This window comes from Aspergillus foveolatus, assembly GCF_047715535.1.
Source record: "Aspergillus foveolatus strain CBS 279.81 unplaced genomic scaffold BDW70scaffold_85, whole genome shotgun sequence".
In the NCBI taxonomy this organism is placed as follows: Eukaryota; Fungi; Ascomycota; class Eurotiomycetes; order Eurotiales; family Aspergillaceae; genus Aspergillus; species Aspergillus foveolatus.
In genome coordinates this window covers 37,388-62,348 of record NW_027396149.1, presented here as the reverse complement: position 1 = coordinate 62,348, position 24,961 = coordinate 37,388, and the positions used below count along the sequence as shown (strand labels likewise).

At 57.5% G+C, this 24,961-nt stretch overlaps 7 protein-coding genes across 7 annotated transcripts; 5 read left to right on the top strand and 2 right to left on the bottom strand.

Moving 5' to 3' along the window:
* The first annotated feature begins 342 nt into the window (after positions 1 to 342).
* BDW70DRAFT_119458 (RTA1 domain-containing protein) lies at positions 343 to 2,014 on the top strand. Its single transcript, XM_073734736.1, has 2 exons — positions 343 to 766; positions 989 to 2,014. Exons 1-2 carry the CDS (start codon positions 475 to 477, stop codon positions 1,600 to 1,602), a joined length of 906 nt encoding a protein of 301 aa, XP_073591833.1. The 5' UTR covers positions 343 to 474; the 3' UTR covers positions 1,603 to 2,014.
* On the bottom strand, positions 1,694 to 4,185 carry BDW70DRAFT_119423 (putative MFS multidrug transporter). Its single transcript, XM_073734734.1, has 7 exons — positions 3,979 to 4,185; positions 3,787 to 3,920; positions 3,616 to 3,739; positions 3,351 to 3,557; positions 2,934 to 3,281; positions 2,515 to 2,882; positions 1,694 to 2,446 (listed from the first exon to the last, which is right to left on the bottom strand). Exons 1-7 carry the CDS (start codon positions 4,068 to 4,070, stop codon positions 1,866 to 1,868), a joined length of 1,854 nt encoding a protein of 617 aa, XP_073591832.1. The 5' UTR covers positions 4,071 to 4,185; the 3' UTR covers positions 1,694 to 1,865.
* On the top strand, positions 3,834 to 5,516 carry BDW70DRAFT_119472 (zinc-binding alcohol dehydrogenase family protein). Its single transcript, XM_073734737.1, has one exon. The coding sequence runs from the start codon at positions 4,302 to 4,304 to the stop codon at positions 5,415 to 5,417; it is 1,116 nt and encodes a 371-aa protein (XP_073591831.1). The 5' UTR covers positions 3,834 to 4,301; the 3' UTR covers positions 5,418 to 5,516.
* Positions 5,517 to 5,945: 429 nt separating this feature from the next.
* On the top strand, positions 5,946 to 18,338 carry BDW70DRAFT_171762 (uncharacterized protein; the record flags this gene model as incomplete). The annotated part of the gene is made up of 8 exons (XM_073743307.1): positions 5,946 to 6,561; positions 6,643 to 7,290; positions 7,345 to 8,851; positions 8,885 to 10,320; positions 10,376 to 12,623; positions 12,677 to 13,383; positions 13,435 to 15,225; positions 15,277 to 18,338. 8 exons carry the CDS (start codon positions 5,946 to 5,948, stop codon positions 18,222 to 18,224), a joined length of 11,901 nt encoding a protein of 3,966 aa, XP_073591830.1. The 3' UTR covers positions 18,225 to 18,338.
* A 1,208-nt stretch (positions 18,339 to 19,546) lies between these two features.
* Positions 19,547 to 20,949, bottom strand: BDW70DRAFT_119379 (RTA1 domain-containing protein). The gene is made up of 3 exons (XM_073734733.1): positions 20,448 to 20,949; positions 19,965 to 20,392; positions 19,547 to 19,912 (listed from the first exon to the last, which is right to left on the bottom strand). The coding sequence occupies exons 1-3, from the start codon at positions 20,702 to 20,704 to the stop codon at positions 19,680 to 19,682; spliced, it is 918 nt and encodes a 305-aa protein (XP_073591829.1). The 5' UTR covers positions 20,705 to 20,949; the 3' UTR covers positions 19,547 to 19,679.
* Positions 20,950 to 20,981: 32 nt separating this feature from the next.
* Positions 20,982 to 23,064, top strand: BDW70DRAFT_153705 (fungal specific transcription factor domain-containing protein; the record flags this gene model as incomplete). The annotated part of the gene is made up of 5 exons (XM_073739701.1): positions 20,982 to 21,076; positions 21,152 to 21,634; positions 21,687 to 21,920; positions 21,974 to 22,272; positions 22,322 to 23,064. 5 exons carry the CDS (start codon positions 20,982 to 20,984, stop codon positions 23,062 to 23,064), a joined length of 1,854 nt encoding a protein of 617 aa, XP_073591828.1.
* Positions 23,065 to 23,796: 732 nt separating this feature from the next.
* BDW70DRAFT_153704 (chaperonin 10-like protein) lies at positions 23,797 to 24,866 on the top strand (the record flags this gene model as incomplete). The annotated part of the gene is made up of 4 exons (XM_073739700.1): positions 23,797 to 24,173; positions 24,280 to 24,461; positions 24,527 to 24,744; positions 24,774 to 24,866. 4 exons carry the CDS (start codon positions 23,797 to 23,799, stop codon positions 24,864 to 24,866), a joined length of 870 nt encoding a protein of 289 aa, XP_073591827.1.
* Positions 24,867 to 24,961: the final 95 nt, after the last annotated feature.

Genomic DNA, 24,961 nt, shown 5'->3' with positions numbered 1-24,961 from the left:
ACCAGTGAGGAAATATGCTTTTTTATATTGAGGTCGCCAAGCAGTCTCACCCCCCGGCTCCGGTCGACCGGCGGAGGGCCTCACTCGTCGATGATCTTCTCGCCCAGGGTGCGCTCTGGTCTGCACTCGGCTTTCTCCGATGGCTTCGTCATCAGTTGACTGGCAGGGTGGCCGGACCAACCCTGTTGGGTAATTGTGAAACATTCTCATCGAGCAGCATCAACTGCCACAGCGCTCATCACCTTGGCCTCTGAACCCTGTCCCCGGCATGGCGCCAGAACCGCCCCCAAATATCAACATCTAGCATCCTCTCCAGCGCAGTCGAGTCTCGAGACTGTCAATCCCTCTCCATATTTACGCCATATTCTTTCCAGCCCACTTCTTTTAGGCCACCCACACCCGGGGCCGCAGCCACAGCCGAACCTAGCCAGAGCCTTCGCCAGACCCAGACCCAGACCCAGCCCCAGAGCCATCATGTCAGATCAACTCCCCGACACCCCAGCCTGCGATCCCTACGACACGACCCTCAACCCAGGCAGCTACGGCTACCGACCCAGCCTCGGCTGGGGCATCGCATTCACACTGCTCTTCGCTGCAATCGCCGCAGGGCAGACATGGCACATGTTCCGCACAAAGGCATTCTGGACGTTCGTGTTTATCGTCGGCGCCGTCCTCGAGGTGATAGGCTGGGTGGGCCGAACGATCAGCTGGCAGTGTCCGTATTCACGCACGACATTTCTCATGCAGACGGCTACGTTGATTATGGGTACGTATTTCTCGGGCGCTGGACATATGGGCTTAACTCCGCGATGCCCGGAGAAGAGCAGGTCAGATCGTATCAGGCCATGTTATACACTATTCCGTATTCCGGCTTATGTTATGTCATCACCGTTGTCCTTGCCATTGTCATCACATCTTATCCTCCTCACCTAAGCACTTACGCACGCATACACCTTTACAATATACGAACACTAACGTACGAGGATAGGCCCCTCCTGGACACAAGCAGGGATCTACGTAACCCTGTGGGTGATAATCCGCTCGCTCGGCCGGCACACCTCGCCCTTCCCACCAAAGGCCTACCTCCTCGTGTGCTTCATCATCGACGTCGTCTGCCTAACGACGCAAGCGATTGGCGGCGGATTGGCAGGGGGCGCATATAGTTCCGGCGAATCAACCCAACCAGGAACAACGACCATGATCGTCGGAGTCATCGCTCAACTCGCTGCGGCCGTCATCTTCTCCCTCCTGCTATTCTTCGTGATATACCGCGGGTGGGACGGGCTAAAGCGGAACCGCCCACTCAGCCTCATGGCGAGCGCAACGGTCTTCGCGACGATGATGATGATCACGCGGAATGTGTACCGGAGTATCGAGCTGAGTGAGGGGTGGCGGGGGTACCTGATTACGCATGAGCGGTATGTGCTTGCGCTGGATGCGTTGCCGATGGTGCTTAGTATGGGTGTTTATGTTATTTTCCATCCGGGACGGGAGTTTGCACGCGATGAGAGGGCGCAGCATGAGGCGGTTGAGATGGAGGGGCGCGAGGGGAGGGAGAAGACCAAGTTGGAGGCTTTTCAGAGTTTTATGAAGTTGCACTAGAGAACAAGAACAAATGTGGCTTTGTCGTTGTTGTTAGTGAAGAGCGGATGGCTTGAGCTGATGGACCTGAATATATCCTGCCTCCTTATGTATGGTAACCATGTTTATCGCTGCTACAGATCCGGAAATTTGCGGTTTGGGGGATTGAGCGATCAAGTGGCTGGTACATGAGACGTTGCTTAGAGGCAATATCTGCGAGAATCTTCGCTCTTAGGTGCATTCCTATCTATTATCTGCCTATCACATTGGACCACTCACAGTGACTATTTGACCTCGTCTCCGCTACTCCTGCTTCCATCACGCTCTGGCTTACTACTCCGTCCACCCTCCGCACTCGAACTCTCAACATCACCCTTACCACTCCCTGAACTCCCCTTCTCAACATCTTCACTACCCGCAGTATCCGCCCGACCGGCAACCGTCCCAACCTGCCCATCCGGACTCTCCTGCTCCCGATCACCCTCCGTGTTGCTACCTACCCCGGCAGTAGCCCGTCTAGCCTTATCAGCATTAACGACCTCCATCATCTTCTCCACCCCACCACGGGCCCTCCAAATCCACCCAAGAAGCGCCGCAACAAGGACATTCGCCCCCGCAAACGCACACATCACCTGGAAGCCCGCATTATACCCTTCGCCGTAGACGCTTCGGATGGAGTCGAGTTGTGTCGCTGATAGAGTGGCGCGCGCTTCTCCGAGGGATGACCGGACTCTCGCTACGTCGGTCGGGGAGAGGAAGGCGGGCAGGTCGCTGCTCAGCTGTGTGCTTAGCATCGATGTGCTGATTGCTAGTCCGACGCAGCCGCCTAGGGCGCGGAGCATGTTCATTGCGCCTGTTGCGGGGGCTGCTCACACGGAAACAGGGTCAGTGGCTTCCCAAAAGCGAACGACCCAGTAGAAAGGAGGGCCGTACCCGTATCAGCCGGCGGATAAAAAATCTTCAACGCAAAATACTGCGCCGTCGAAACAACACCTAACCCCGCACCCATGATAACCTGGAACCCAAACTGTCGATCCGCGACGCCGCCGCCCGTATCTAAGTCACTAAAGCACGCCGTCGCAGTGAGGATGAGCGCCGTCCCCACGAGGAAAACGTGCATCGTCCATTGCGGGTTTTTTCCCAGCACCGCGCCCGTAATCAGCGAGAAGAATGGGAGACAGAGCGTTAGGGCTAGGAGGAGGACGCCGGCGCGGGCGGCGGATGTGGAGTTTACGGCTTGGAAGCGTTGCGGGAGGGTTATTATTGAGGTGTAGAAGGCAAAGCCGGTTAGGAAGATTGTGCTACTTTTATCAGAAAACGACTCGGCACGATGGAAGGAGAGAAAGACGTACACAAGAAACAACCCCTGCACGGGACCCCTCAAAAACCTGACTGGAAAAATCGGCTCCTGCTTAGATGTCTTCTTCAGGACTCTTCGGTCAACCCAGGCTTCGTACGCGAGGAAGACAAGGAGCGCGATGAGTCCCGCTGTGAGCGTCCCAATGATCACGCTGGAAGACCAGCCGTGGTCCTCCGAACCGCCTTCCTCGAGCGCGTAGAGGAGAGGAATCAGCCAGCCGACTGAGAGCACAGCGCCAATTGTGTCGAGGCGGGAGAAGACCTGGCGGTTCATTGTGGGGATTGAGGAGCCCGGCATTGCGAGGGTTAGAATTAGGATCGCAATTGCGCCGAGGGGGATACTACAAACAAAGATAATATTAGAGACAAACGGCAAAAAATGAGAAAGACGGGGAATTTCGGCTAGGTACTTGATGTAGAAAATCCACCGCCATGTCGTATTATCAACAATAACTCCTCCGAGCACAGGACCAAGAAGGTTCGACAGCGCAAAGACGGAGCTGATAATGCCCGAGTAAAAGGCCGATTTCTCGAGCGAGATGAGTTGCAGGATCGCGACGAAGACGAGGCAGTATAGACCCGATGCTCCGATTCCTTGTAGTGCGCGAAAGACGATCCTATTTTGTCAGCTATGGGTTCCGACCTTGGGACTGTTGGAGGGAGGCAGGGCCGTACAGCTGCTCGATGGTCTGCGCGACTGCACATGCGATTGAGAAGACAAGGAAGAAGACGTTCGAGATGAGGAGGAGCGGCTTCAGCCCGACGAGGTCGCTGAGCTTTGCGAGGATGAGGACGAAGGCTGCGAGGTTAGATTGATGCCTCAGTTGTGCGAAAGGATGTTTGTACCATTGTAGGTCAACAAATAGGCCGTCACGATCCAGCTAGACTGGCTGCTACTGTCGAGGTCGTTCGAGATCGAAAAGACGGCGGTGGAGATGATTGTGCTGTCAATCGCAGACAGGAACAGCGAGATCCAGAGGCTGGGCACAACAGCATGCAGTTAGCGATGAGCGGTTCCATGACGACAGGACAAATTACCCCAGGACAATGATGTTTGTCCGCAGGGCGCTGAGCACGGGAGGCGCTGGAGGGCCCTGGGCTTCGCTGGGGGCTTCCTCTGCGGCAGCCATGGCGATAGCGACAGCGACAGCACGTTACAGAGAGATTGTGAAACTGCGCCGAGCTTAAGAGGACGATCGACAATTTCTGCCTGCACGGCCGGACAACGCCGATAGGGCAGCACCGAAGTCGGGACAGACTATCGATGGGCAGAGGGGGAGAATCGCTTTACAAGCACGACTCGCCCAGCTCGAAACGACCAACAATCAGTCCAGGCGAGAAACATACGACACCCGAAAAAGATGGCAATTTCAGGCCTCCCATCGACACAGACGGCCGTCGTCGCCCGCAAGGGCCACTACGCGATCAGCGCCACGGCGCCCATCCCCCCTCTCGAGGCAGACAGCATCCTCATCCGCACCGAAGCCGTCGCGATCAACCCGGTGGATCTCAACGCCGTGATGAATTTCGACTACGACGGGACCGTGGGCGGCTTCGACGTGGCCGGGACGGTGCTCGCGGTTGGCTCTGCGGTCGACAACGGATTACGTGAGGGCGACAGGGTCGGCGCGACGGTGCATGGGATGAACCCGCTGCGACCCGCCGATGGCGCCTTTGCGCAGTACGTCGTGACGCCCGCCGATTTGGCCATCAGAGTCCCCGCCGACACGCCGATCGAGTCGGCGGCTACACTAGCGGTCGGCGTTGGCACGGTGGGGCTGGCCCTCCGATCGCTGGGCTTGGACTCGGCCTTGGTCCCAGGCCCAGACGGCGCCACAAACAGCGCAGCCAAGCCCAGCAAGCCGCTGGTCGTGCTCGTGCACGGCGGGAGCACCGCAACAGGAACGCTAGCCCTACAATTCCTGCGCCACGCCGGCCACACGCCGATCGCAACGTGCTCACCACACAACTTCGAGCTCGTCCGCAAGGCAGGCGCCGAGAAGGTCTTCGACTACCGATCTGAATCCTGCACGGCCGACATCCGATCGCACACGCGCAACAGCCTGCGCTACGTGCTCGACTGCATCTCCGAGACATCGGCCATGGAGTTCTCCTACGGGTGCATCGGGCGCGCCGGCGGGCGCTATACGGCTCTACACCCATTCTCTTCACGAGTCGCAGCATCGCGGCCCACCATCAAGGCTGACTGGGTGTTCCAGCCCGCGCTGTTTGGCCGCGAGGTCGGGTGGCCCAGCCCCTTTGGGCGCGCGGGGGATGCCGAGCTGAGGGGATTTGCGAGGGCTTTCTATCGGGTGGCGCAGGAAACTTTAGAGAAGGGGGAGCTGCGTCCGCATCCTGTTAGTGTTTCCTCAGAGACAGACGGGTTTGCCGGGGTTATTGCTGCCGTGGATCAGATGCGCGAGGGGGTCTCGGGGGTTAAGCTTGTCTGCAGGGTTCTGCCGGACAGCCACGTTTAGATTAGATCGCGCTGCGTTGCAGTGTGCAGGATGCAGGATGCAGCTGCTGGTTTAGCGAGCGAGGAACGTGGGTGGGCAATTGGAATGAATGGAACGATTCAACTTTTTGTGGGGACATGCAATATAGGATGTAGTTAGTATGGTGCTGCATAGGTAGGTACTAGCTAGGATAGTACCTGCGCCCGATAAGGCCAGGCACTACAGACCAGCCGTCTTCTCAGACATCGCGAGATGGCTCTCTCGTAGCGCCAAGTAGCGTAATCTGAGTGCTCGGTGGGAGCATTCCGCGCTGTCTAGTTTAGGATGAGCTGAGATACCGAGCATTTCTGGCCCCCAGCGGCAGTGAACGCCCAGCACCGATGCTCAGCATCAGCATAGCAATTAGAGTAGTTGGAGCAAATCCGACATGCAGATATAATAGATAGAGCAGGAGCTCAGCAAGCTTGGTAGTAGAACCCATAGACAGTGAGCTGTCTTCTCACGTCTTCATTCAACCTCACAATTCTTGATTCAACACCACCCACCACGATGGCCCCCATCAACGAACCCATCGCCATCATCGGCAGCGGCTGCCGCTTCCCTGGGTCAGCAAGCAGCCCCTCGCGCCTCTGGGACCTACTTCGCTCCCCACGGGACTGCCTCTCCGAGATCCCCAAGGACCGCTTCAACTGGGAAGGGTACCACTACCCGGACGGCCCGCACCACGGGAGCAGCACGACCAAGTACACGCACTTCCTCAAGGAAGACATCCGACGGTTCGACCCGCACTTCTTCAACATTCAGCCTGGCGAGGCGGATGCGATTGATCCGCAGCAGCGGCTTCTCCTCGAGACCGTGTATGAGGGGCTCGAGTCGGCTGGTCTGACGATTGAGAGCCTGGCCGGGTCGTCGACGGCTGTTTATGTGGGTATGATGGGATGTGATTATGCTGACGTTATACAGAGGGATGTGGATTGTACGCCTACGTATGCGGGGACGGGTACTGCCCGGAGTATCCACTCGAATCGTATTTCTTATTTCTTTGACTGGCATGGCCCGTCTATGACCATTGATACGGCGTGCTCGTCTAGTATGATGGCTATCCATCTGGCTATGCAGTCGCTCCGTAATGGCGACTCAAATGTTGCTGTGGCTTGCGGAGCCAGTTTGATTATTGGACCTCGTACTTCCCCCTTCATTTTCCTTCACATATCACACAGCCAGCCAGTGTACTAACGCAAGGCAGACAACTACGTCGTCCTCAGCAACCTAAACATGATCGCCGCCGACGGGCGTGCCAAAATGTGGGACGCCAGCGCAAACGGCTACGCGCGTGGTGAAGGTGTTGGCGCCGTGATCCTGAAGACGCTCAGCGCCGCCGAAGCCGACGGCGACCACATCGAGTGCATAATACGGGAAACGAGCGTGAACCAGGACGGACGCACCCGCGGAATCACCATGCCCTCCTCCACAGCGCAAGCCGACCTCATCCGGCAGACGTACGCGCGCGCGGGGTTAGATCTCCTGCAGCGAAATGATCGCCCGCAGTACTTTGAGGCGCACGGGACGGGGACGATGGTTGGGGATCCGCGGGAGGCGGAGGCGGTTAATGATGCGTTTTTCGAGTCGAGTCAGGATCTGAGTAAAGAGGATCAGATCTATATCGGCTCCATTAAGACGGTTATTGGGCATACGGAGGGTGCGGCGGGTCTTGCTGGTGTGCTGAAGGCGTCACTCGCGCTGCAGCATGGGTATATCCCGCCGAATCTGCTGTTTAGTGAGTTGAGTCCGGCCGTTGCGCCGTTTGCGAAGCATCTCCAGCTTGCGACTAAGTTGACCCCGTGGCCGGAGCTGCCAGAGGGTGTGCCTCGAAGAGCTAGTGTGAACAGTTTTGGTGAGCAAATTGTGACTTCTAACCCAGATGAATAGTGAAGCTAATCAGGTACAGGCTTCGGAGGAAGCAACGGCCACGCCATCCTCGAGGCATACACGCCCAAGAAGGCTATCACAAGCAGCTCGTCAACCGTCTCGACACCCTTTGTCTTCTCGGCCAACTCCGAGCGCACATTGGGGACAATGCTCGAGAACTTTGTCGAGTACATTGAAAACAACCCAACCGCCAACCTCCGCGATATTGCCTGGACGCTCCAGCACAAGCGATCCACGTTTGGCGTGCGCACTGCCATCTCCGCCCGCGATACAACTGAACTGCTCTCAAAGATCAAGCAGAAACTCGTCGTCGACGAGGAGAAGGGGAAAGCCCAGGTCGGAATCAAGTCGCTGGCCAAGGGTGATGTTCAGATCCTCGGCGTATTCACTGGCCAAGGTGCTCAATGGGCCGGCATGGGCCGCGAGATCCTGCGCGCTTCGTCTGTAGCACGCGAGACGGTCAAGAAGCTCGACGAGGCGCTTGCTCAGCTTCCTGAGGCTGATCGGCCGTCGTGGTCCATTGAGGAGGAGCTCTCCAAGGACCAGGAGACCAGTCGCATTGGCGAGGCCGCTCTTTCGCAGCCCCTGTGCACGGCAGTCCAGATCTTGCTGGTCGACATGTTGACTGCTGCTGGTCTGCGCTTCTCCGCCGTTGTTGGCCATTCTTCTGGTGAGATTGCCGCTGCCTACACAGCCCAGTTTATCACCGCCGTTGACGCCATCCGCATTGCGTACTACCGAGGTCTCTACGCCAAGCTCGCCGGTGGCAAAGACGGCCAGAAGGGATCCATGATGGCCGTGGGCACATCGCTCGAGGATGCCCGCGAGATCTGCGCTCTTCCCGACTTTGAAGGCCGTATTGCTGTCGCCGCGAGCAACTCGTCGACCAGTCTCACCCTGTCTGGTGACCGCGACGCAATTGAAGAGGCCAAGGCCATCTTTGACGAGGAGAAGAAGTTCGCCCGTGTCCTCAAGGTCGACACTGCCTACCACTCGCACCACATGCAGCCCTGCGCACAGCCCTACCTGTCTGTCCTCGAGGCCTGCAAGATCACCCCAGCCACCCCAGACGCCTCCGCCCCGGCCTGGTTCTCTAGCGTGCACAACGGCAAGCTGATCTCTGACTCCTCTGAGTTGGCTGGGTCATACTGGGTCGCCAACATGACACAGCCTGTGCTCTTCTCCAGCGCGCTCGAGTCCGCCCTCACGGAGCGCACTGCCCTCACCCTGGCTCTCGAAATCGGTCCTCACCCGGCCCTCCAGGCACCAGCCTTGCAAATAATCCAGGACATCAAGGAGGCTAACATCCCCTACACGGGCGTGCTCAGCCGCGGCAAGAACGACCTCGAGATCTTCTCCGACGCGCTCGGCTTCATCTGGACGCACTCCGAGCGCAACACGGTCGCGTTCGGCCGCTACGACGAGCAGTTCTTCCCGGCCGACGCGAAACCCTCGTTCGTGACCGATCTCCCCGCATACCCCTGGGACCACGAGCGCTCGTACTGGTTCGAGTCGAGAACTGAAAAGTCCCAGCGGAACCGCCACGGTCCTGTCCACAGACTGCTGGGTGTGCCGTATGGCGACAGTACCGACCGCGAGGTCAAGTGGCGCAACTTCCTCATCCCCAAGGAGATCCCCTGGCTGTCGAACCACCAGCTGCAGGGCCAGGCCGTGTTCCCCGCGGCTGCGTCTGCGGCTATGGCCTGGGAGGCGGCCCTGTTGCAGGTCGGCGGACAGCCCGTGCAGCTGATCGAGGTCGAGAACCTGGTCATCCACCAGGCCATCTCCTTCAAGAACGAGACGACCAGCGTGGAGGCGGTACTCACCCTCTCCGACATGGTGCACCCAGCGAAAGAGTCCAGCACAGGAACCTTCAGCGCAAACTGGACCGTCCACTCCCCACCGACCCCTGAATCTGAGAAACTTGCCCTCGTCGCGAGCGGATCCATCTCCCTCGTCCTGGGCACCCCCACCGCCGAGATCCTCCCCGTCCGCGGGCCCGAACCAGCCAATATGGTCGACATCGACCCGGAGTACTTCTACGGCGCCCTCTCCGAGCTCGGGTACGGTTACACGGGGCCATTCCAGTCAATGACGACCCTGCGCCGGAAACTCAATTATTCCTCTGGAACATTCGAGGCGCCCGCCTCGGACCTCCTCATCCACCCGGCGCTGCTCGATCTCGCCTTCCAGGCGCTCTTCGCTGCAGTCAGCTATCCTGGCGATGGTGGTTTATGGAGTCTGCATGTGCCTACCTCCATCCGCGGGATCCGTGTGAACCCATACCACTGCGGCACCTCAGACGAAATCGCGCAAGACCTCTCCTTCGACGCAAGTCTCGCCGAATCATCCTCAAAGGGAACCGTCGGCGACGTCGTGATCTTCGCCGAAGACGGGCACAACGGCCTCCTACAGGTCGAAGGCGTCTCCTCCGTCCCCTTCACAAAGGCAACAGCCAAGGACGATCGGAATATCTTCTCCGAGGAGGTCTGGGGTCGCGCGGACCCCGATGGGCCCTCTGTTCTACAAGGTCACCGCGCAACGAGTGAGGAGATTGAACGTGCATACGCTTGCGAGCGTGTATCCCACTTCTACCTCAAGAAACTCCGCGAGGATATTTCCGCCGCGGAAGAGCGCGCCGCGGCGCCGCACCACCAGTGTCTTATGGCGTGGGCAACGAACCTCGTCTCCGACGTCGCGAGCGGGAAGCGCGAGTACACGAAGCCCGAGTGGGCTAACGACACTGAAGAGGAGATCCTCGCCATCTTCGACCGGTACCCTGAGGATATTGATCTAAGGATCATGAAGTCCGTCGGCCAGGAGTATCCGTCTGTTGTTCGGGGTCAATCAAACCCGCTTGAGCATCTCACCAAGGATAACATGCTCAATGAGTTCTATACGGAGGGTCTCGGGTTCCAGCTTGCGAATACGTGGGCGGCCCGGCTGGTTAAGCAGATTTCGCATCGCCATGCGAAGTTGAATATTGTTGAGATTGGTACGTCACCCATTTTTCCTACGCTTTTATATGAAATTGTTTCTAATGTGATCAGGCGCTGGAACCGGCGGAGCCACACAAACGGTCCTCGACCACCTAGGCAGCGCCTTCCAGTCCTACACCTACACCGACGTCTCAACAGCCTTCTTCGAAAAGGCCCAAGAGCGCTTCAAGGAGTACGCACATAAGATGACATTCAAGTCCTTCGACATGGAGAAAGAGGCGAAGATCCAAGATTTCGAAGAAGGAACCTTCGACCTCGTCGTCGCGTCCAATGTCCTGCACGCGACGAAGGATATCGGGCTTGCTCTCCGCCATGTGCGCTCCCTCCTCCGCCCCGGTGGTTATCTTGTGCTGTTGGAAATCACAGACCAGAAACCCAGCCGTATGGGATTCATTATGGGTGGACTGCCTGGTTGGTGGCAGGGTGAGGGGCGTCGCCAGTGGTCGCCGACTATGCCGCCTGCGCAGTGGAATGCGCTGCTGCAGAAGACGGGGTACTCGGGCATTGATACCATTGCGAGCTGCCAGGATGGGTTGCCCTATCCGTTCTCCGTCTCGATTGCGCAGGCGATCGATGACCGTATCACGTTCCTCCGCCAGCCTCTGTTCTCCAGTACGGCTGGTATTGAGCTCGGTGATCTTCTGGTTATTGGAGGTGCCTCGCTCGAATCTTCCAAGCTTGCTACCACTGTCAGCAGAGTCCTCGGCTCGCGCTTCTCCAGCGTCCTCTCCTACGAATCCCTCGAAGACCTGCACAGCGAGCTCTTCGACGTGAGAATCCCCCAAACTGTTCTAGTGCTAGTCGACCTCGACGAACCGATCTTCAAAGAACCCACCGCGACCAAGCTTGAAACAACAAAAACCCTCTTCCGCGACGGCCGCAACATCCTCTGGGTAACCCAAGGATCCAAGAGCAGCGACCCCTACGCAAACATGACGATCGGCATGGGCCGCTCGGTCAGCTGCGAGATGCACGAGCTGCGGCTACAGTTTATAGATGCCGAAGCTGAAGGCGAGGTCGATGCGGGTCGTCTCGCTGAAATGTTGTTGCGGTTGCGCGTCACGGATGCGTGGGAGAAGGAGGCTGGTGCGCCGCTTGTCTCGCAGATTCTCTGGACCACTGAGCCTGAGCATCGCGTTGTTGAGGGCGCGCTGCTTGTTCCGAGGATGTATGAGGAGACCGCGCAGAATGATCGGTATAACTCTAAGCGCAGGCAGATCTCGACTGAGCTGCCGCTTGATACAGCCAGGGTTTCGCTGGCGTATTCCGCTGCCACGCAGAAGTACAGGCTTCTCAGTGGTGGGCCTGTTGCTGCTTCTGCTGCGGCAGGGACCGTTTCTGTTCGTGTCCGGTCTTCTGTCCTCACTGCGATCAAGGCTGCCGATGGACGGTTCGTCCACGTCGCCGTCGGAGAGAATGTCGCCACTGGTGGAACCGTGGTTGCTCTCTCTGACAGCAACACCTCCATCCTCACTGTCCCCAAGGAGCTCGTCGTCCCCGTTACTATTCCCGCAGGAGGCGAAAAGAGCCTCGCTCTCCGCGTCGCCTGGACGCTCCTCGCTCAGACCATCCTGTCTGCAGCCAAGGAAGGGAACAGTATCCTTGCCCGTGGTCTGCAGCCCGAGTTCCTGGCTGTCCTGCGCAGCGCCGCAGCGTCCAGCGGGAAGGAGATCCTGACCATCACCCACGATGCTAAGGCCAAGGACCCCAACTCCCTGTTCATCCACCCGCTCTCATTCCAGAACACCATCAAGAGCAAGATCCCCGCCGGTGTCTCTGCCCTCGTGGACTTTACTCCCGAAGCGTCTGAAGACTCGCTGCATGCTCGCCTTGCTGGTAGCATTCCTGCCTTCGCAAGCGTCCTCAGCCGGGGCACTCTCTTCTCCCCCGAATCCTCCGCCCAGCTCTCCCAGGCTGATTCCTCGCTGAGCGAATTGCTCACAAAGGCCGTTTCAAGCGCACAGGACACGGCTGTGGAGTCCGCCCTCGTCGAGCAGCTCACCCACTCCGTCCGGGACATCCCCTCGACAAACACCGACGAGCCCCTACAGATCGTCGACTGGTCCTCCTCCAGCCAAGTCCCCGTCGACATCGAGCCCGTAGACTCACGGATCACCTTCTCCGCCGACAAGACGTACCTCCTGATCGGATTGACTGCCGACTTGGGTCAGTCGCTGTGCGAGTGGTTCGTTCGCCATGGAGCTCGCTACCTCGTCCTAGCGAGTCGCAACCCGCGCGTCGACCAGAAGTGGCTCGATAGCTTCAAGGAGGCGGGTGCGACTGTTCGGGTTATTGCCATGTGAGTTCCCCAACATTGATTCTGCTGTAGGAGGATGTGCTAACATCTCATAGGGACGTGACCGACCGCTCCTCGCTCCACGCCGGCTACGCCGAGATTAAACGGACCCTCCCCCCCATCGCCGGTGTGGCCAACGCCGCCATGGTCCTCCGCGACATCATGTTCAGCAACATGAAGCTCGACGACCTGATCCCGACGCTGCGGCCGAAGGTCGACGGAAGCAGATATCTCGACGAGCTCTTCAACGAAGCGGACCTGGAATTCTTCATCCTCTTCTCGTCGCTCGGTCTCATTGTTGGAAACAGCGGGCAGAGTAGTTATACGGCTGCTAACGCATTCATGGCATCTCTTGCGTTCAACAGACGTGCCCGCGGGCTTACAGCTGCTGTTATGGATATCGGAGCCATCATCGGCGCCGGATACATTACCCGTGCGGGACAGATCAAGGCTGCAGATCTCGAAGCCTACGGCGCGTACCCGCTGTCGACGGGCGACTTCCACCAGATGTTCGCTGAAGCCGTCCTGGCGAGTCCCGCGGACTCCGGAAGGAACCCCGAGATCGTTACCGGTATCCGCGTCATTGACCCCGTCGTTGACGACCGTGTCTCATGGCGCGCGAACCCCAAGTTCTCGCACTTCTGGCGCACGGATAGTGGGTTCGCCGAGGGCGGTTCTGGAGAGGGGAAGAGGACTGCTGCGCCGGTTAAGGTGCAGTTGCTTGATGCTACTAGTAAGGTGCAGGCTAGGCGGATTATTCAGGGTGAGCTTCCTTTCCTTAGTGTGGTGTGTATGATCTGACTAACTGTTTTAGAATGCTTCTCTGCTCGCCTGGTTGTCCTCCTGCAGCTGCACGCCGAGGACATGGATGACCACACTGCCCTTGTTGAGCTGGGTGTCGACTCGCTTGTCGCTGTCGAGGCTCGCTCGTGGTTCACCAAGCAGCTTGGAGTTGATATTCCCGTGCTGAGGATTCTCGGCGGTGCCTCCGTCGTGGATCTCGTCGAGGACGCCTTTGAAGACCTCGCTCCTGAGCTCCTGCCCAGCGTCAAGTCCGACGGCGAGGAGCCTGCCAGCGTACCCGATAAAAAGGCGCAAAAGGCCCCCGTCAAGACGACCGCCGACAGCGAAACCTCCGGCCGCACCTCGCCCGAAGCCGTTCCCCTCTCCGAGTCCGTCCCGAGCGTCGAAGATTCCATCACCACACCTCCCTCGACAGACGGCGACGAGAAGAGCGGCGCCAGCGACAGCGAGGCCGAATTCACCCCCGTGGTCATCGATGTCCAGCCCATGTCCTACGCGCAGTCCCGCTTCTGGTTCCTGCGCCACTCGATCGAGGACCCCACCGCGTTCAACATCACCTTCTCGCACAGCCTCAAGGGCGACGCGCACCCCGACGGGCTGGCTAAGGCCGTCACCACGGCGGCGCAACTGCACCAGGGCCTGCGGACAGCCTTCTTCGAGCAGAACGGACAGCCCGTACAGGGGATCCTCGAGACCTCCCCGCTCTACCTCGAACGCCGCACAATCCGTTCAGAGGACGAAGTCAAGCCCGCATACGAGAAGCTCGACCGGCACTCGTACGACCTCGAGTCCGGTCGCACGATGCGCATCCTCCTCCTCGAGCTAAACCCGCGGATGAGCTACCTGATCGTCGGGTACCACCACATCGCCATGGACGGCGCCGGGTTCACGGGTTTCCTGCAGGAGCTCATGCGCATCGGCGGCGGCGAGAAGATGCCCGCCCCGATCCAGTACCCGACGTACTCGGCGGAGCAGCGTGCATCAGTTGAGAAGGGAGGCATGAACAAGGAGCTCGCGTACTGGAAGAAGACCTTTGCGCAGATTCCGCCTGTGTTGCCGCTGTTGCCGTTTGCGAAGACCAAGTCGCGGACTACGCTACGAAGCTATGAATTTAGCACGACCAGTTTGAGAATCGAGTCTGTGCTCGTTGCGCGCATCAAGAGGCGCTGCCGCAACTTCCAGGCGACGGCCTTCCACTTCTACCTGGCCGTCTTCCAGACGCTGCTCTTCCGGTTCCTGGATATCGACGAGCTATCGATCGGTATCGCCGACTCGAACCGAAACGACGCAGAACTGCACAGAACCATGGGGATCCTCGTCAACCTGCTCCCTCTCCGCTTCAAGTCCAAGCTTTCCAACACTTTCGGCGAGACAGTCAAGGAGACCCGCCGCGCAGCCTACGGCGCGCTGGAGAACAGCAAACTCCCCTTCAACGTTCTCCTCGAGAACCTGAACGTCGAGCGCAGCTCGACGCACTTCCCCATCTTCCAGGTCTTCATGGACTACCGCCCGGGCATTCAGGAGCGCCTGAAGCTCGGCGATACAGAGGTACAGCGACTCGACTGGTCGTATGGCAAGAACGCGTATGACATCAACCTGGATATCATGGAGAACACGGAAGGTAGCGCGTTCATCACCTTCAATGCGCAGAAGTACCTCTATGGTCAGGACCAGGTTGAGACACTTATGAAGGTTTATATTAATCTTCTTGAGGAGTTCTCGCGCGACCCTGCGCTGCGACTCAATGAGCCCGCGCTGTTTAGCCAAAGTGAGGTGCAGGCTGCTATTGATCTTGCGCGAGGTATGTCCCTTCCTCTTAACTCGTCGCCCATACTAACGTTGTACTATGTAGGCCCCTCGGTGCCATCCACCTGGCCCGAAACCCTCCCCCAGCGTGTCGACGAGATCGCCTCGAAGAACGCCACCGGAGTAGCCGTGAAAGACGGCGACGGCAACCAACTCACCTACGCTGAACTCCAGGCTGAAATCTCCAAGATCGCCCACGCGCTCATCGAATCCGGTGTAAACGCCGGCGACCGCGTGGCCGTCTTCCAGCAGCCGACTACAACGACCATCAGCACGCTGCTCGCCATCCTCCGCGTCGGCGCCGTGTATGTGCCCCTCGACCTGCGCAGCCCGATCCCGCGCCTCAAGGCCGTTGTTGCAGACTGCCAGCCGACTGTTCTCCTCGTGCATAAGGCGACTGCGAAGTATGCTACGCCGTTGGCGAACAAGGAGACGAATACGAAGATCATCAACGTCTCGACACTCGCGGCTTCGGAGGCTGCCCTCCCGGCAAACCGTGCCGTTCCTGATGCCAACGCTGTCATCCTGTACACCAGTGGTTCCACGGGAACACCAAAGGGAGTTATGCTCACGCACTCCGGCATCCGAAACGTCGTCGAGGGACTGGCGAGCCAGTTCGACCTCGGCGCCGAGACTGTTCTCCAGCAGAGCGCGCTGACTTTCGATCTCTCGCTGAACCAGATCTTCGTCCCGCTAACCAGGGGTGGTACGCTCTTCGTCGTCCCGCAGTCGAAACGCGGAGATGCCGTCGAGATTGCCCAGATCGTCAAGGATGAGGGCGTCACGTATACCCTCGCCACGCCCTCGGAGTACTCGTACTGGCTCCGTTTTGGCGCCGACGCACTGAAGTCTGCGACGAAGTGGAAGCTCGCGTTCAGTCTCGGTGAAGAACTCAAGCCGCGACTCAAGGAGGAGTTCCGATCCATCGAGCGATCTGATCTCCGCCTGATCAACACGTACGGACCCGCAGAAATCACCGTCATGTCTCACGCTGCCGAGATCTTCTACCAGAAGACTGAAGACGAGGAGAGCCATATTTCCGCCGGATTCTCACTACCGAATTACTCCTTCTACATCCTCGACAAGGCCCTCAAGCCCGTTCCTGCCGGATTCTCCGGTGAGATTGCCATTGGTGGAGCGGGTGTTGCACTGGGCTACCTGAACCTCGACGACCAGACGCAGGAGCGGTTCCTCAAGGACCCTTTTGCGTCCCAGGAGTGGGCGGCCAAGGGGTGGAACAGGCTGTACCGCACCGGTGACCGTGGCCGTCTCCGCGCTGATGGGGCTCTCCTCTTCGAGGGCCGTATCGAGGGCAGCACGCAGATCAAGCTACGTGGTCTGCGGATTGACCTCGCGGAGATCGAACACGCCCTCCTTACGGCTGCCTCGCCAGCCCTCGACGAAGCGGTGGTGACCGTCCGCGGCGAAGACGAGCAGCAGTTCCTCGTCGCCCACGTCGTCTTCTCTCGCAACGCCGACATCCAGAACCCCGACGCCTACCTCCAGCAACTCCTCACCCAGCTCACCGTCCCACAGTACATGATCCCCGCCATGGTCATCCCGCTCGACCGCATGCCGCTGACCAGCCACAACAAGACGGACCGCAAGGCCGTCGCCGCGATCCCGCTGCCCAAGGATACGCCCGGCAGCGCCGGCGGCGAGAGCGCGCATCTGACCCCGCTGGAGACGGAGCTGGTCCGTATCTGGGAGGTTGTTCTCTCGCAGGATCTGCTGCACTCCGGGACTGTCTCGCCGAATCTGAGCTTCTTCCAGGTTGGAGGAAACTCTCTCCTCTTGATTCCCCTGCAGTCGCTTATCAAGGATACGTTCCACGCGACGCTTGCTATGATTGACTTTGCGTCTGCGCATACGGTTAGCAAGATGGCGCGTCTCATTGAGACGAGCGCAACTTCGAAGACGATTAACTGGGAGGCTGAGACTGCCATCCCTGCTGATCTTACACTTCCGACCCTCCCTGTCGGCCAGCCTGTGAGAAAGAGCACGGGCTCCGACCTGAACATCCTGTACACTGGCGCCACGGGCCACTCCGGCAAATTCATCCTGAAGCGCCTGATCGAAGACCCACGCATCTCGAAGATCTTCCTCGTGGCCGTCCGCACAACAGACGAGAACCCAACCTTCCCTCGCAAACTCACCGTCGAGTCCGAGAAACTCATCCAGTTTCCCGGAAACCTGCTCGAAGAGCGCCTCGGCCTCTCGGACGAGGACTACAGCTACCTCGCCGCAAACACCGACGTCATCCTGCACAGCGCCGCCAACCGCTCCCTCTGGGATAACTACCAGGTCCTCCGCCACCCCAGCGTAATCGCAACACAGACCCTCGTCGCACTTGCTGCGCCGCGAAAGATCCCCTTCCACTTCATGTCCTCTGCCGCAATCCACCTCTTCGACAAGAACACCACAACAACATCCGTCTACCCGGAGACAATCGCAACCGCCCAACCACCAGTCGACGGAAGCGAAGGGTACCTCGCTTCAAAATGGGCCGTCGAGAAACTCCTCGAAAACGCCAACGGGAAATTCTCCATCCCAGTCTACTTCCACCGGCCCGGCCCCATCCCACCCGACGGCAAACAAACCGTCGACCAGGACACCGTCTTCGGCGAGTTCCTCCGCGTCGTCCGTGAACTCCGCATGCACGTTACACGCGAGAGTATCAAGGGACACATCGACCTGATCGTCCTCGACGAATTGGCTCTCGCGCTGCGAGACCAATTGATCTCCTCCGTCGAAGACTCCAACTCCGTCGGAAGGTTCTTACACCACTACTCCAACGCCCGCGTGCAAATGGGCGAGTGGAAGGCGTACATGGATAAACATAATACGACGCTTACGCTTGACATGGTGGAGTTTGAGCACGCGGTTGAGTGGGTGGGGAGAGCGAAGAAAATTGGGTTTCCCTACATGCTTGCGGCGCAGGACTTTGATATGTCGGGTGTTATGAGTTCGCTGCCGATTATTCAGAGGCGGTAGAGCTGATGGTTGCCTTTCGTCTCTTCGAAGTTGGGATTTGGGCTTCTATTTGGATTTGATGATTGAATTAGTTTGATATGATATGACTCGGATTTGGGATTCGGCGTTGATATTAATTTCATGTTTGACTGAGATCTATTTCCATTTGACCTCCTTCTGCGCTAGTTGTTCTTGTCAATTATGTAGTCCCAGGAGTGAATGATATACACTGTTCACCTCTATCAAGCTTCCCTATCAATCTCTTGGAGTCTACCTATTCTGCTAATAAGATACCTAGGTAGCTTCCCGTTTGCACCGTATCTGGTACGGTATGGCTCGGATTACCATAGGCATGTGCTAGAGCCTTCTATCGACGACAGACACGTTTTCTAACATCGCCCCCTAGGACCTGTAGACATGAATATAAAGATCTGAAACTATGAAGATATAACGATCCGGGTCGCCCTGCGCTATAACAGGAAAAAAGATATTATCTCCCATTAATTCTTCCATGTCTCAATCTATCCTCTCTTTATATCGAGGTTTTTCATTATCGCACCGCATCCTTGAAAGTCAAGATTTTTCGTCACCTTCCCCTCTTCTTTAAAATCCCTCACACTGCCTTGGCTACTGGAGTCTAAGTCGCCAGGTCTACCCGTGGGTGGATTTCTGAGTATCCACTCTTAGTCCTATTATCTACTTAGCACCTCTATTGTCAGCCAATTCAGCACGTACATGGCGCCGTGATGGCAGGAAAACGAAAAGCGTCGGGTACCAACTCAGCCCCTCCCAGTTCCAAGAAACCCAAACAGGCACACGGCAGAGGCAAGAACGTGGGAGAACCCACTGAAACCGCACCTACAGCTGGCGTGATTGTAGATGTCACGAGCTACAGTCATAGATACTAACAAGTAGCATTGGACTAGAGAAGAATTCGCTAAAGAACTAATAAACAGTAACCGTCGAGCTTCTTATATGCTTTGTTTGAATGGCAAGCTTGGTAGCAAGCTCGCACCATTGGACTCCGAGCCTGTTGATCAGTATCGAGCATATTGGTCGCGTTGGCGTCCTGTGAGTATAGGTCGGACCCATAGCCGGTCTGCTGTGTGGAGTTGGTGCGGATGAGGGCTTCTAGCAGGCGCGGGTGGGCGCCCTCGCTATAGTCGTCCAGGAAGCTATATGGAGTAGTCTCGGGAAGTTTGGCTATCATTGTGGTTGAGGAAAAAAGGTATGAATGCAAAAATAACGATTAGACTGAAGCTTGAAGAGTCTGCTTTGTATAGCATTTATTCCCGATCGGAAATGCGTCGGGAAAGGCAAAGAGCAAGTATGGGTCCGCATTAAGTTTTGGGCGGATCTAGATCGCTGACAATCAAATGACAGGGAAAACAATTGCGATAAAGAACGCTCTGACCAAGGAATGAAACCTCCCGCTCTCCAATCTATCCGCTGACTGTCTCTGGAGCAACCCCATGCTCAAGGCGTCCTCTCCAGCAACTCCACAGTGCTATCTCGCTTTTGTCCGCGCCGCTGCAATGCATATCCGGGATGCACCGCAGTCAGGCAAATACACATGATTGAGATCATCGCTCCCTCCAGGACCATGAAAGCGACCTCGTCATTGGCCAACTCACTGTCATATCCTCCGTTGAGTTCGACGACACGGAAGATCGATCTGATGTAAACCAAGAGGGTTGAGAGAGCAAGGGCTGCCACAGTCAGTCTTATCCCAGCTCAGAAACATACATATTCTAAACCTACTGAAAAGCCAGACTTTCCACCGTCGGTTTCCCCTAATAGCAGCATGAATATCCTCCTTTCTGTTGGTCGGGACACTGCTCACGACCTGCCCAGCTTCTTGTCTATTTGTCCGACGGTGCACACGAAAGGCAAATTCAGTTCCGAGGTAGATGAACAAGGTCAGAGCGGCAACCTGGAAGGCCAGCCCAGCGATCATGACGTTTGTTCCTACCGATCGCATGTCCGCATCGTCTGCCACCGAGGTAATGGCACCACCAGCGCTCTGCATCGTCAACGCGAGGGCGTCGCACGAGACGAAGAAGATGGCGTACATCTTGGGCCGCAGCCGCGAGATGTCTTCGCCATTGTATACCACCACGATCCGGCCGAGGAGGAAGTAGAGGGCGGCGCAGAAGAAGACCGGTCCGAGACTAAGGCAGATCAAGTTCCTTATGTTATTAGCTTGACGCTCGCCGGTCACCTTACGCAGCTCGTCAATCTTACATGAGGAAGAAGTCAAAGTTGAAAGGGTCATCGTGGAACAAGATTCGGGCGGCATATCCGAGAACCTCGAGCAATAGACCAGCTATCATCGAGATGGAGAACCCCCACATGCGGTACAGCGGAGTCTGGGCGACCTGCGCCACGAGAAGAATCCCAAACAGGGCAATGTAGACGGCGTTGCCAGGGATCGTAGGCTGGTACTGGATGTAGGCATCCTTAATGGAGCAAATCTCCAATGTGCACGTCGCTGGATCCATGACGATGGCAATGTCGATAGACGACCGACAACGATGCTATGAATTCGAGCCAGCGAATTTCCGCCAGGAAATAGGGCCACTCCGCCCCGGGGTGGCTATACATATACGAAAGGCGCCAAGCGCCCGTGTCCGTGTCCGGTGTCCTTGTCCGCTTCGTTTCAGCCCCCAAGCCAGGCCGCAAGATTCCCCTCGAATCTCCCTCAAACAACATATAAGGGTGCGACCGTGTCCATGTCCGCATCGATTCATCAATACGAAGTATAAAGGAAGTCAAACCATGTCTGCCTCGTCGGAGCGCGTCAAAACGTGCCAGACCTGTGCCCGGGCCAAGATCCGGTGCTTGCGCACACCCGGCGAGACGGCCTGCGACAGGTGAGTCCCACGTCTCCGGCCACCGCGGGGATCCTCCACCTCCACCTCTGACCACCTCTGACATGATCGCTCCAGCTGTCTGCGCCTGAACAAACAATGCTATTTCCGACCTGCCCGCATGCGACAGGCGTGGGCGAAAAAGGAGACTCGTCTGGAGTCGCTCGAGCGACGCGTCGAGGAATTGCTGGGCCAATCGCACAGCCCACTCGACGACCATGGCCGAGGCCATCCTCGCAAAACCGCAATGGCGGGCGACGTAATTGACAGAGGTATCTTGACGCTGGACGATGCGGCTGCTCTGCTCAATTCCTTCCGGCGTCTCATGATGCCTCACTTCCCTTTTGTTATCGTGCCACCTCACATGACGGTCAGCGAGCTGCGCGAGCAAAAGCCGTCCCTCCTCCTCGCCATCCTATCTGTCTCGGTAACGCACGACTCAGATTTACAGCGAATCCTCGACGAGGAGAACGCCGCTCAAATCGCCAAACCGATGGTAACAGATTACTGCCACCGGGCGTCGTTAGAGACGCTACAGGGAATCCTCGTGTCAATCGCATGGTAAGTAAGCACTCTAAATTTTGATTCTGACGTAGTCTGACTGCATGATCAGGGGCCAACATCAAGCCGGGATCAAGGGTCCGAAACGGCATGCGCCGCGAGACTTTTCGAACCACCTCCATCTGGCGATCAGCCTCGTGGTGGAGCTGGAGCTGGATCGTCCCCTCGAGCTCCGCAAACGCGGGCCGCGCATGACCATCGACACGATTACCCCGATCGCGCGGCCGCTGAATATTCTACGGGACGAGCAGAGGGCTGTACTCGGGTGCTCATTTCTTTCATCGTGGTAAGTGGTCTGTCCAGGCCCGCCGGACTCTGTCGCTGCTAACCAGCTTGTAGCTCCTCCATCATCACCCAAAAGACGTGCACGTTTCCTTGGTCCGTACGGCTCGAGTCTTTTGCACTGGAGTTGAGCGAAAAGGCCGAGTACACGAGCGACCGCATTCTAATCCATCTTGTCCGACTCCAGCACATCTTCGAGCAGATCGACCACCTTTCTGTAGATCCCAACGTTCCGATAGCAGGCTACACCAACCACTTCACCGACACGGACTCCTTCTTGCACATGTTTCAAACGCTACACACTCAGCTACAAGATTACACGGCTCAATTCTCTCCACAGCTGACAAGCAATAACTGTGAGTTTGCTTACGCTCAGACATACCCGCACTCGCTGACTCCAGACAGTCCTTCTCGCAACACAAATGCACACAATCAACCTCTACCTATGCCAAGTAAGCCTCTTCGAGAAAGAGACCCTCGCGCAACTCCCCTGGGCCTTCAAGATAAAAATGCTCTGCCATGGCCTCACACTCGCCCGGAGCTCCTTCGAAGCCCTCGCAAACGTCCCGCTCAACACAGAGCGCTACATGAGCTACACGGAGTGGCTACAGACGGGGTTCTGCCTGATCCTCTCATGCAAACTCACGCTGATGGTAGCATCCGACAAGTCCATCCGCCAGACGGAACCGCAGGTCCAAGCGCTCTGCGATAACCTCGACATGGTTGGTGTCCTGAATGCGTGCATTGCGCGGCAGGCTGCTCAGCAGGCCGAGATGAAGACGGGGTTCGACTATACGGGGTGGTTGACGTGGATCCAAGAATGGTTTGAGAAACACTATTACGCTTACTCGCCGCGAAGTCAAGGGGGGTATACGCCGCGAGAGAATGGTCGGGCAGGACATGCAGGGCATGCAGCCGCTGTGGAACGCGGCATGGTCCCTCCTGTCCCTGCTGCTGCTGCTACTGGCGCTACCACGACCCATCAACCACCGCCCTCGCACTCACACTCTACGCAATTCACCACAAGCGACGAGATGGGGATTCCGGTCGCAGCGGACGACGTGATCCCGTGGGCGGGCTTTCCGGATATGCTTCCCAGCGATAATGTTCTTGGGGGATGGATGGATCTGGGGGTTTTCTCGATCTGATTGGGAGAACAGAGTTTTGCTTCATTGGATTTCTGGGGATTGTGTATAGGCGCAGCTGAAACCATTGCCTTGTTAGAAACATCCACTGCTTGAGACTCAAAAGCTTCTCGCAGCAAGTGGTATCTTCATTGCTCGGCGCAACAGCCTGCCGGCGATGGACTCTTCTTCTCTCAAGGGTCATCCAAATGTCCGGATGTGGTTGGTTCTGCTCGAAGAGATCTTTAATCTCGAATCTCGAATCTCGAATCTCGAATTCACAGTCCACCTTGAAAATCGGCGAAACAACGTTCTCTTTTCCGCCGATATGAACGCCGAGCAAGGCAGCAACGACGAAACTCACACACGCAAAGCAACATTACTAATTCCGGCCATAGGAACTGTCGGATCTAGCTCGATGGGGTATATATTCCGCGTCCGAACCCAACAGCCCCTGCTCAAGCAGGTCGCTGATTAATGCCACTCCATCAGCCCTCCCATTGTGACCTGACGACAGCTGAGGTTATCCGCTCGAGTGTCAAGACCTCCACACCTCTGTACACAATGCGTTACTTTGGCATGCCCTCTGACAGCATTTGTTGTGTGAGAAGCTTTGGGGTCGCGGCGTTACCAGCCAGCATCGCTGGCTAATATCCGCGTTATCTCCGTGCACGTCCTTCGCTGAAGCTTCGTCTATATAAGCCCTTGATCATGTCTGGGCATCAGTTGGTACTATCGAACAAGTGCATCATCACCATGTCCGACACCGTCCTTCAATACCAACTCTCCGGCCCGAACGGCCACTTCGCTCAAGTCATCGTGCCCCGACCGACCGCGGGCCCCAACGAGGTCTGCGTCCGCACGAAAGCCGTCGCCCTGAACCCGCTTGACGCGAAGAAGCTCGCTTCGGGTGTCGCGGTAGACTCATGGCCCGTCGTGTTGGGCAACTATGCAGCCGGTGTCGTTGAGTCAGTTGGCGACGCGGTCGATGACTTCAAACCGGGAGACGAGGTCTTCCTCGTCTGCGGCAGGGAGAACAGATCCAGCGCGTTCCAGGGGGTCATCACCATCTTGTCCCGTGCTGTCGCGAAGAAACCAGCGCATCTTAGCTTTGAAGAGGCGGCTTCTCTCCCGTAAGGCCCTACTATACACTTAGCAAATTCCCGAAAAAAAGGAAGCACGCTAACACCCTCAGACTCTGCTACATTGCCGCCGCGGCCTCAATCATCCTCGGCCTAGACGTCGCATTGCCTCGCCTGGGCTCTCCAACACCCTGAAATCCATCCTCATCCTCGGCGGCAGCTCCGTCGTCGGCGCCGGTGCCATCCAGCTCCTCCGACAAGCTCTCCCCTCGGCCACAATCCTAGCTACAAGCTCGGCCCAGCACCACGCACACCTCGTCTCCCTCGGCGCAGCGAAAAGTTTCGAGCGCTCGGCGCAGGATGACCCTCTGCGATTCTGGCCGCAACACCTGACGGCGCGGGAGTCGACGCGATCATCGATACCGTCGGCGCGGCAGCTGGGCAGCCTGCTGTTTTCTCTGCATTGAGTTCCAGTGGTCCGAAGCTGTACTCGCAGGTTGCTACCGGCGCAATTGTAAATGTTCCCGAGGGTATCTCTGGGACGGTGATTCGTGGGCCTGAGCTATTTGCGAGACCGGAGGGCGCGAAATTGATGTCTGGGCTTGCGGAGTTGCTTGGGCCGGTAGGTACAGACTTCCTGCTCGTGTGGAGGTAGTTGGGAAGGGTTTTGATGCTATCGAGCCAGGACTTCGGAGGCTTCAGGGGGGTGTTAGTGGGACGAAGCTTGTTGTTAGCTTGGAGTGATCTCCGACTCTACGACTATCCATTTACGTGGCTCTGCATGAATAATGGATGGGCTTGGTTTATCATGAACACGTTTCTCTCATATCACTCCAGTC

Excerpts from the sequence above, each read along its gene's own strand:
- BDW70DRAFT_119458 (XM_073734736.1), top strand. The coding sequence starts at position 475 with ATGTCAGATCAACTCCCCGACACCCCAGCCTGCGATCCCTACGACACG. Across the intron at positions 767-988 it reads GACGGCTACGTTGATTATGG|GCCCCTCCTGGACACAAGCA; the intron begins GTACGTATTTCT and ends GTACGAGGATAG.
- BDW70DRAFT_119423 (XM_073734734.1), bottom strand. The coding sequence starts at position 4,070 with ATGGCTGCCGCAGAGGAAGCCCCCAGCGAAGCCCAGGGCCCTCCAGCG. Across the intron at positions 3,740-3,786 it reads CTATTTGTTGACCTACAATG|CCTTCGTCCTCATCCTCGCA; the intron begins GTACAAACATCC and ends CTAACCTCGCAG. Across the intron at positions 2,447-2,514 it reads TTATCCGCCGGCTGATACGG|CCCCCGCAACAGGCGCAATG; the intron begins GTACGGCCCTCC and ends CCGTGTGAGCAG.
- BDW70DRAFT_119472 (XM_073734737.1), top strand. The coding sequence starts at position 4,302 with ATGGCAATTTCAGGCCTCCCATCGACACAGACGGCCGTCGTCGCCCGC.
- BDW70DRAFT_119379 (XM_073734733.1), bottom strand. The coding sequence starts at position 20,704 with ATGGATCCAGCGACGTGCACATTGGAGATTTGCTCCATTAAGGATGCC. Across the intron at positions 20,393-20,447 it reads AACTTTGACTTCTTCCTCAT|GAACTTGATCTGCCTTAGTC; the intron begins GTAAGATTGACG and ends TAATAACATAAG. Across the intron at positions 19,913-19,964 it reads GTGGAAAGTCTGGCTTTTCA|CCCTTGCTCTCTCAACCCTC; the intron begins GTAGGTTTAGAA and ends TGACTGTGGCAG.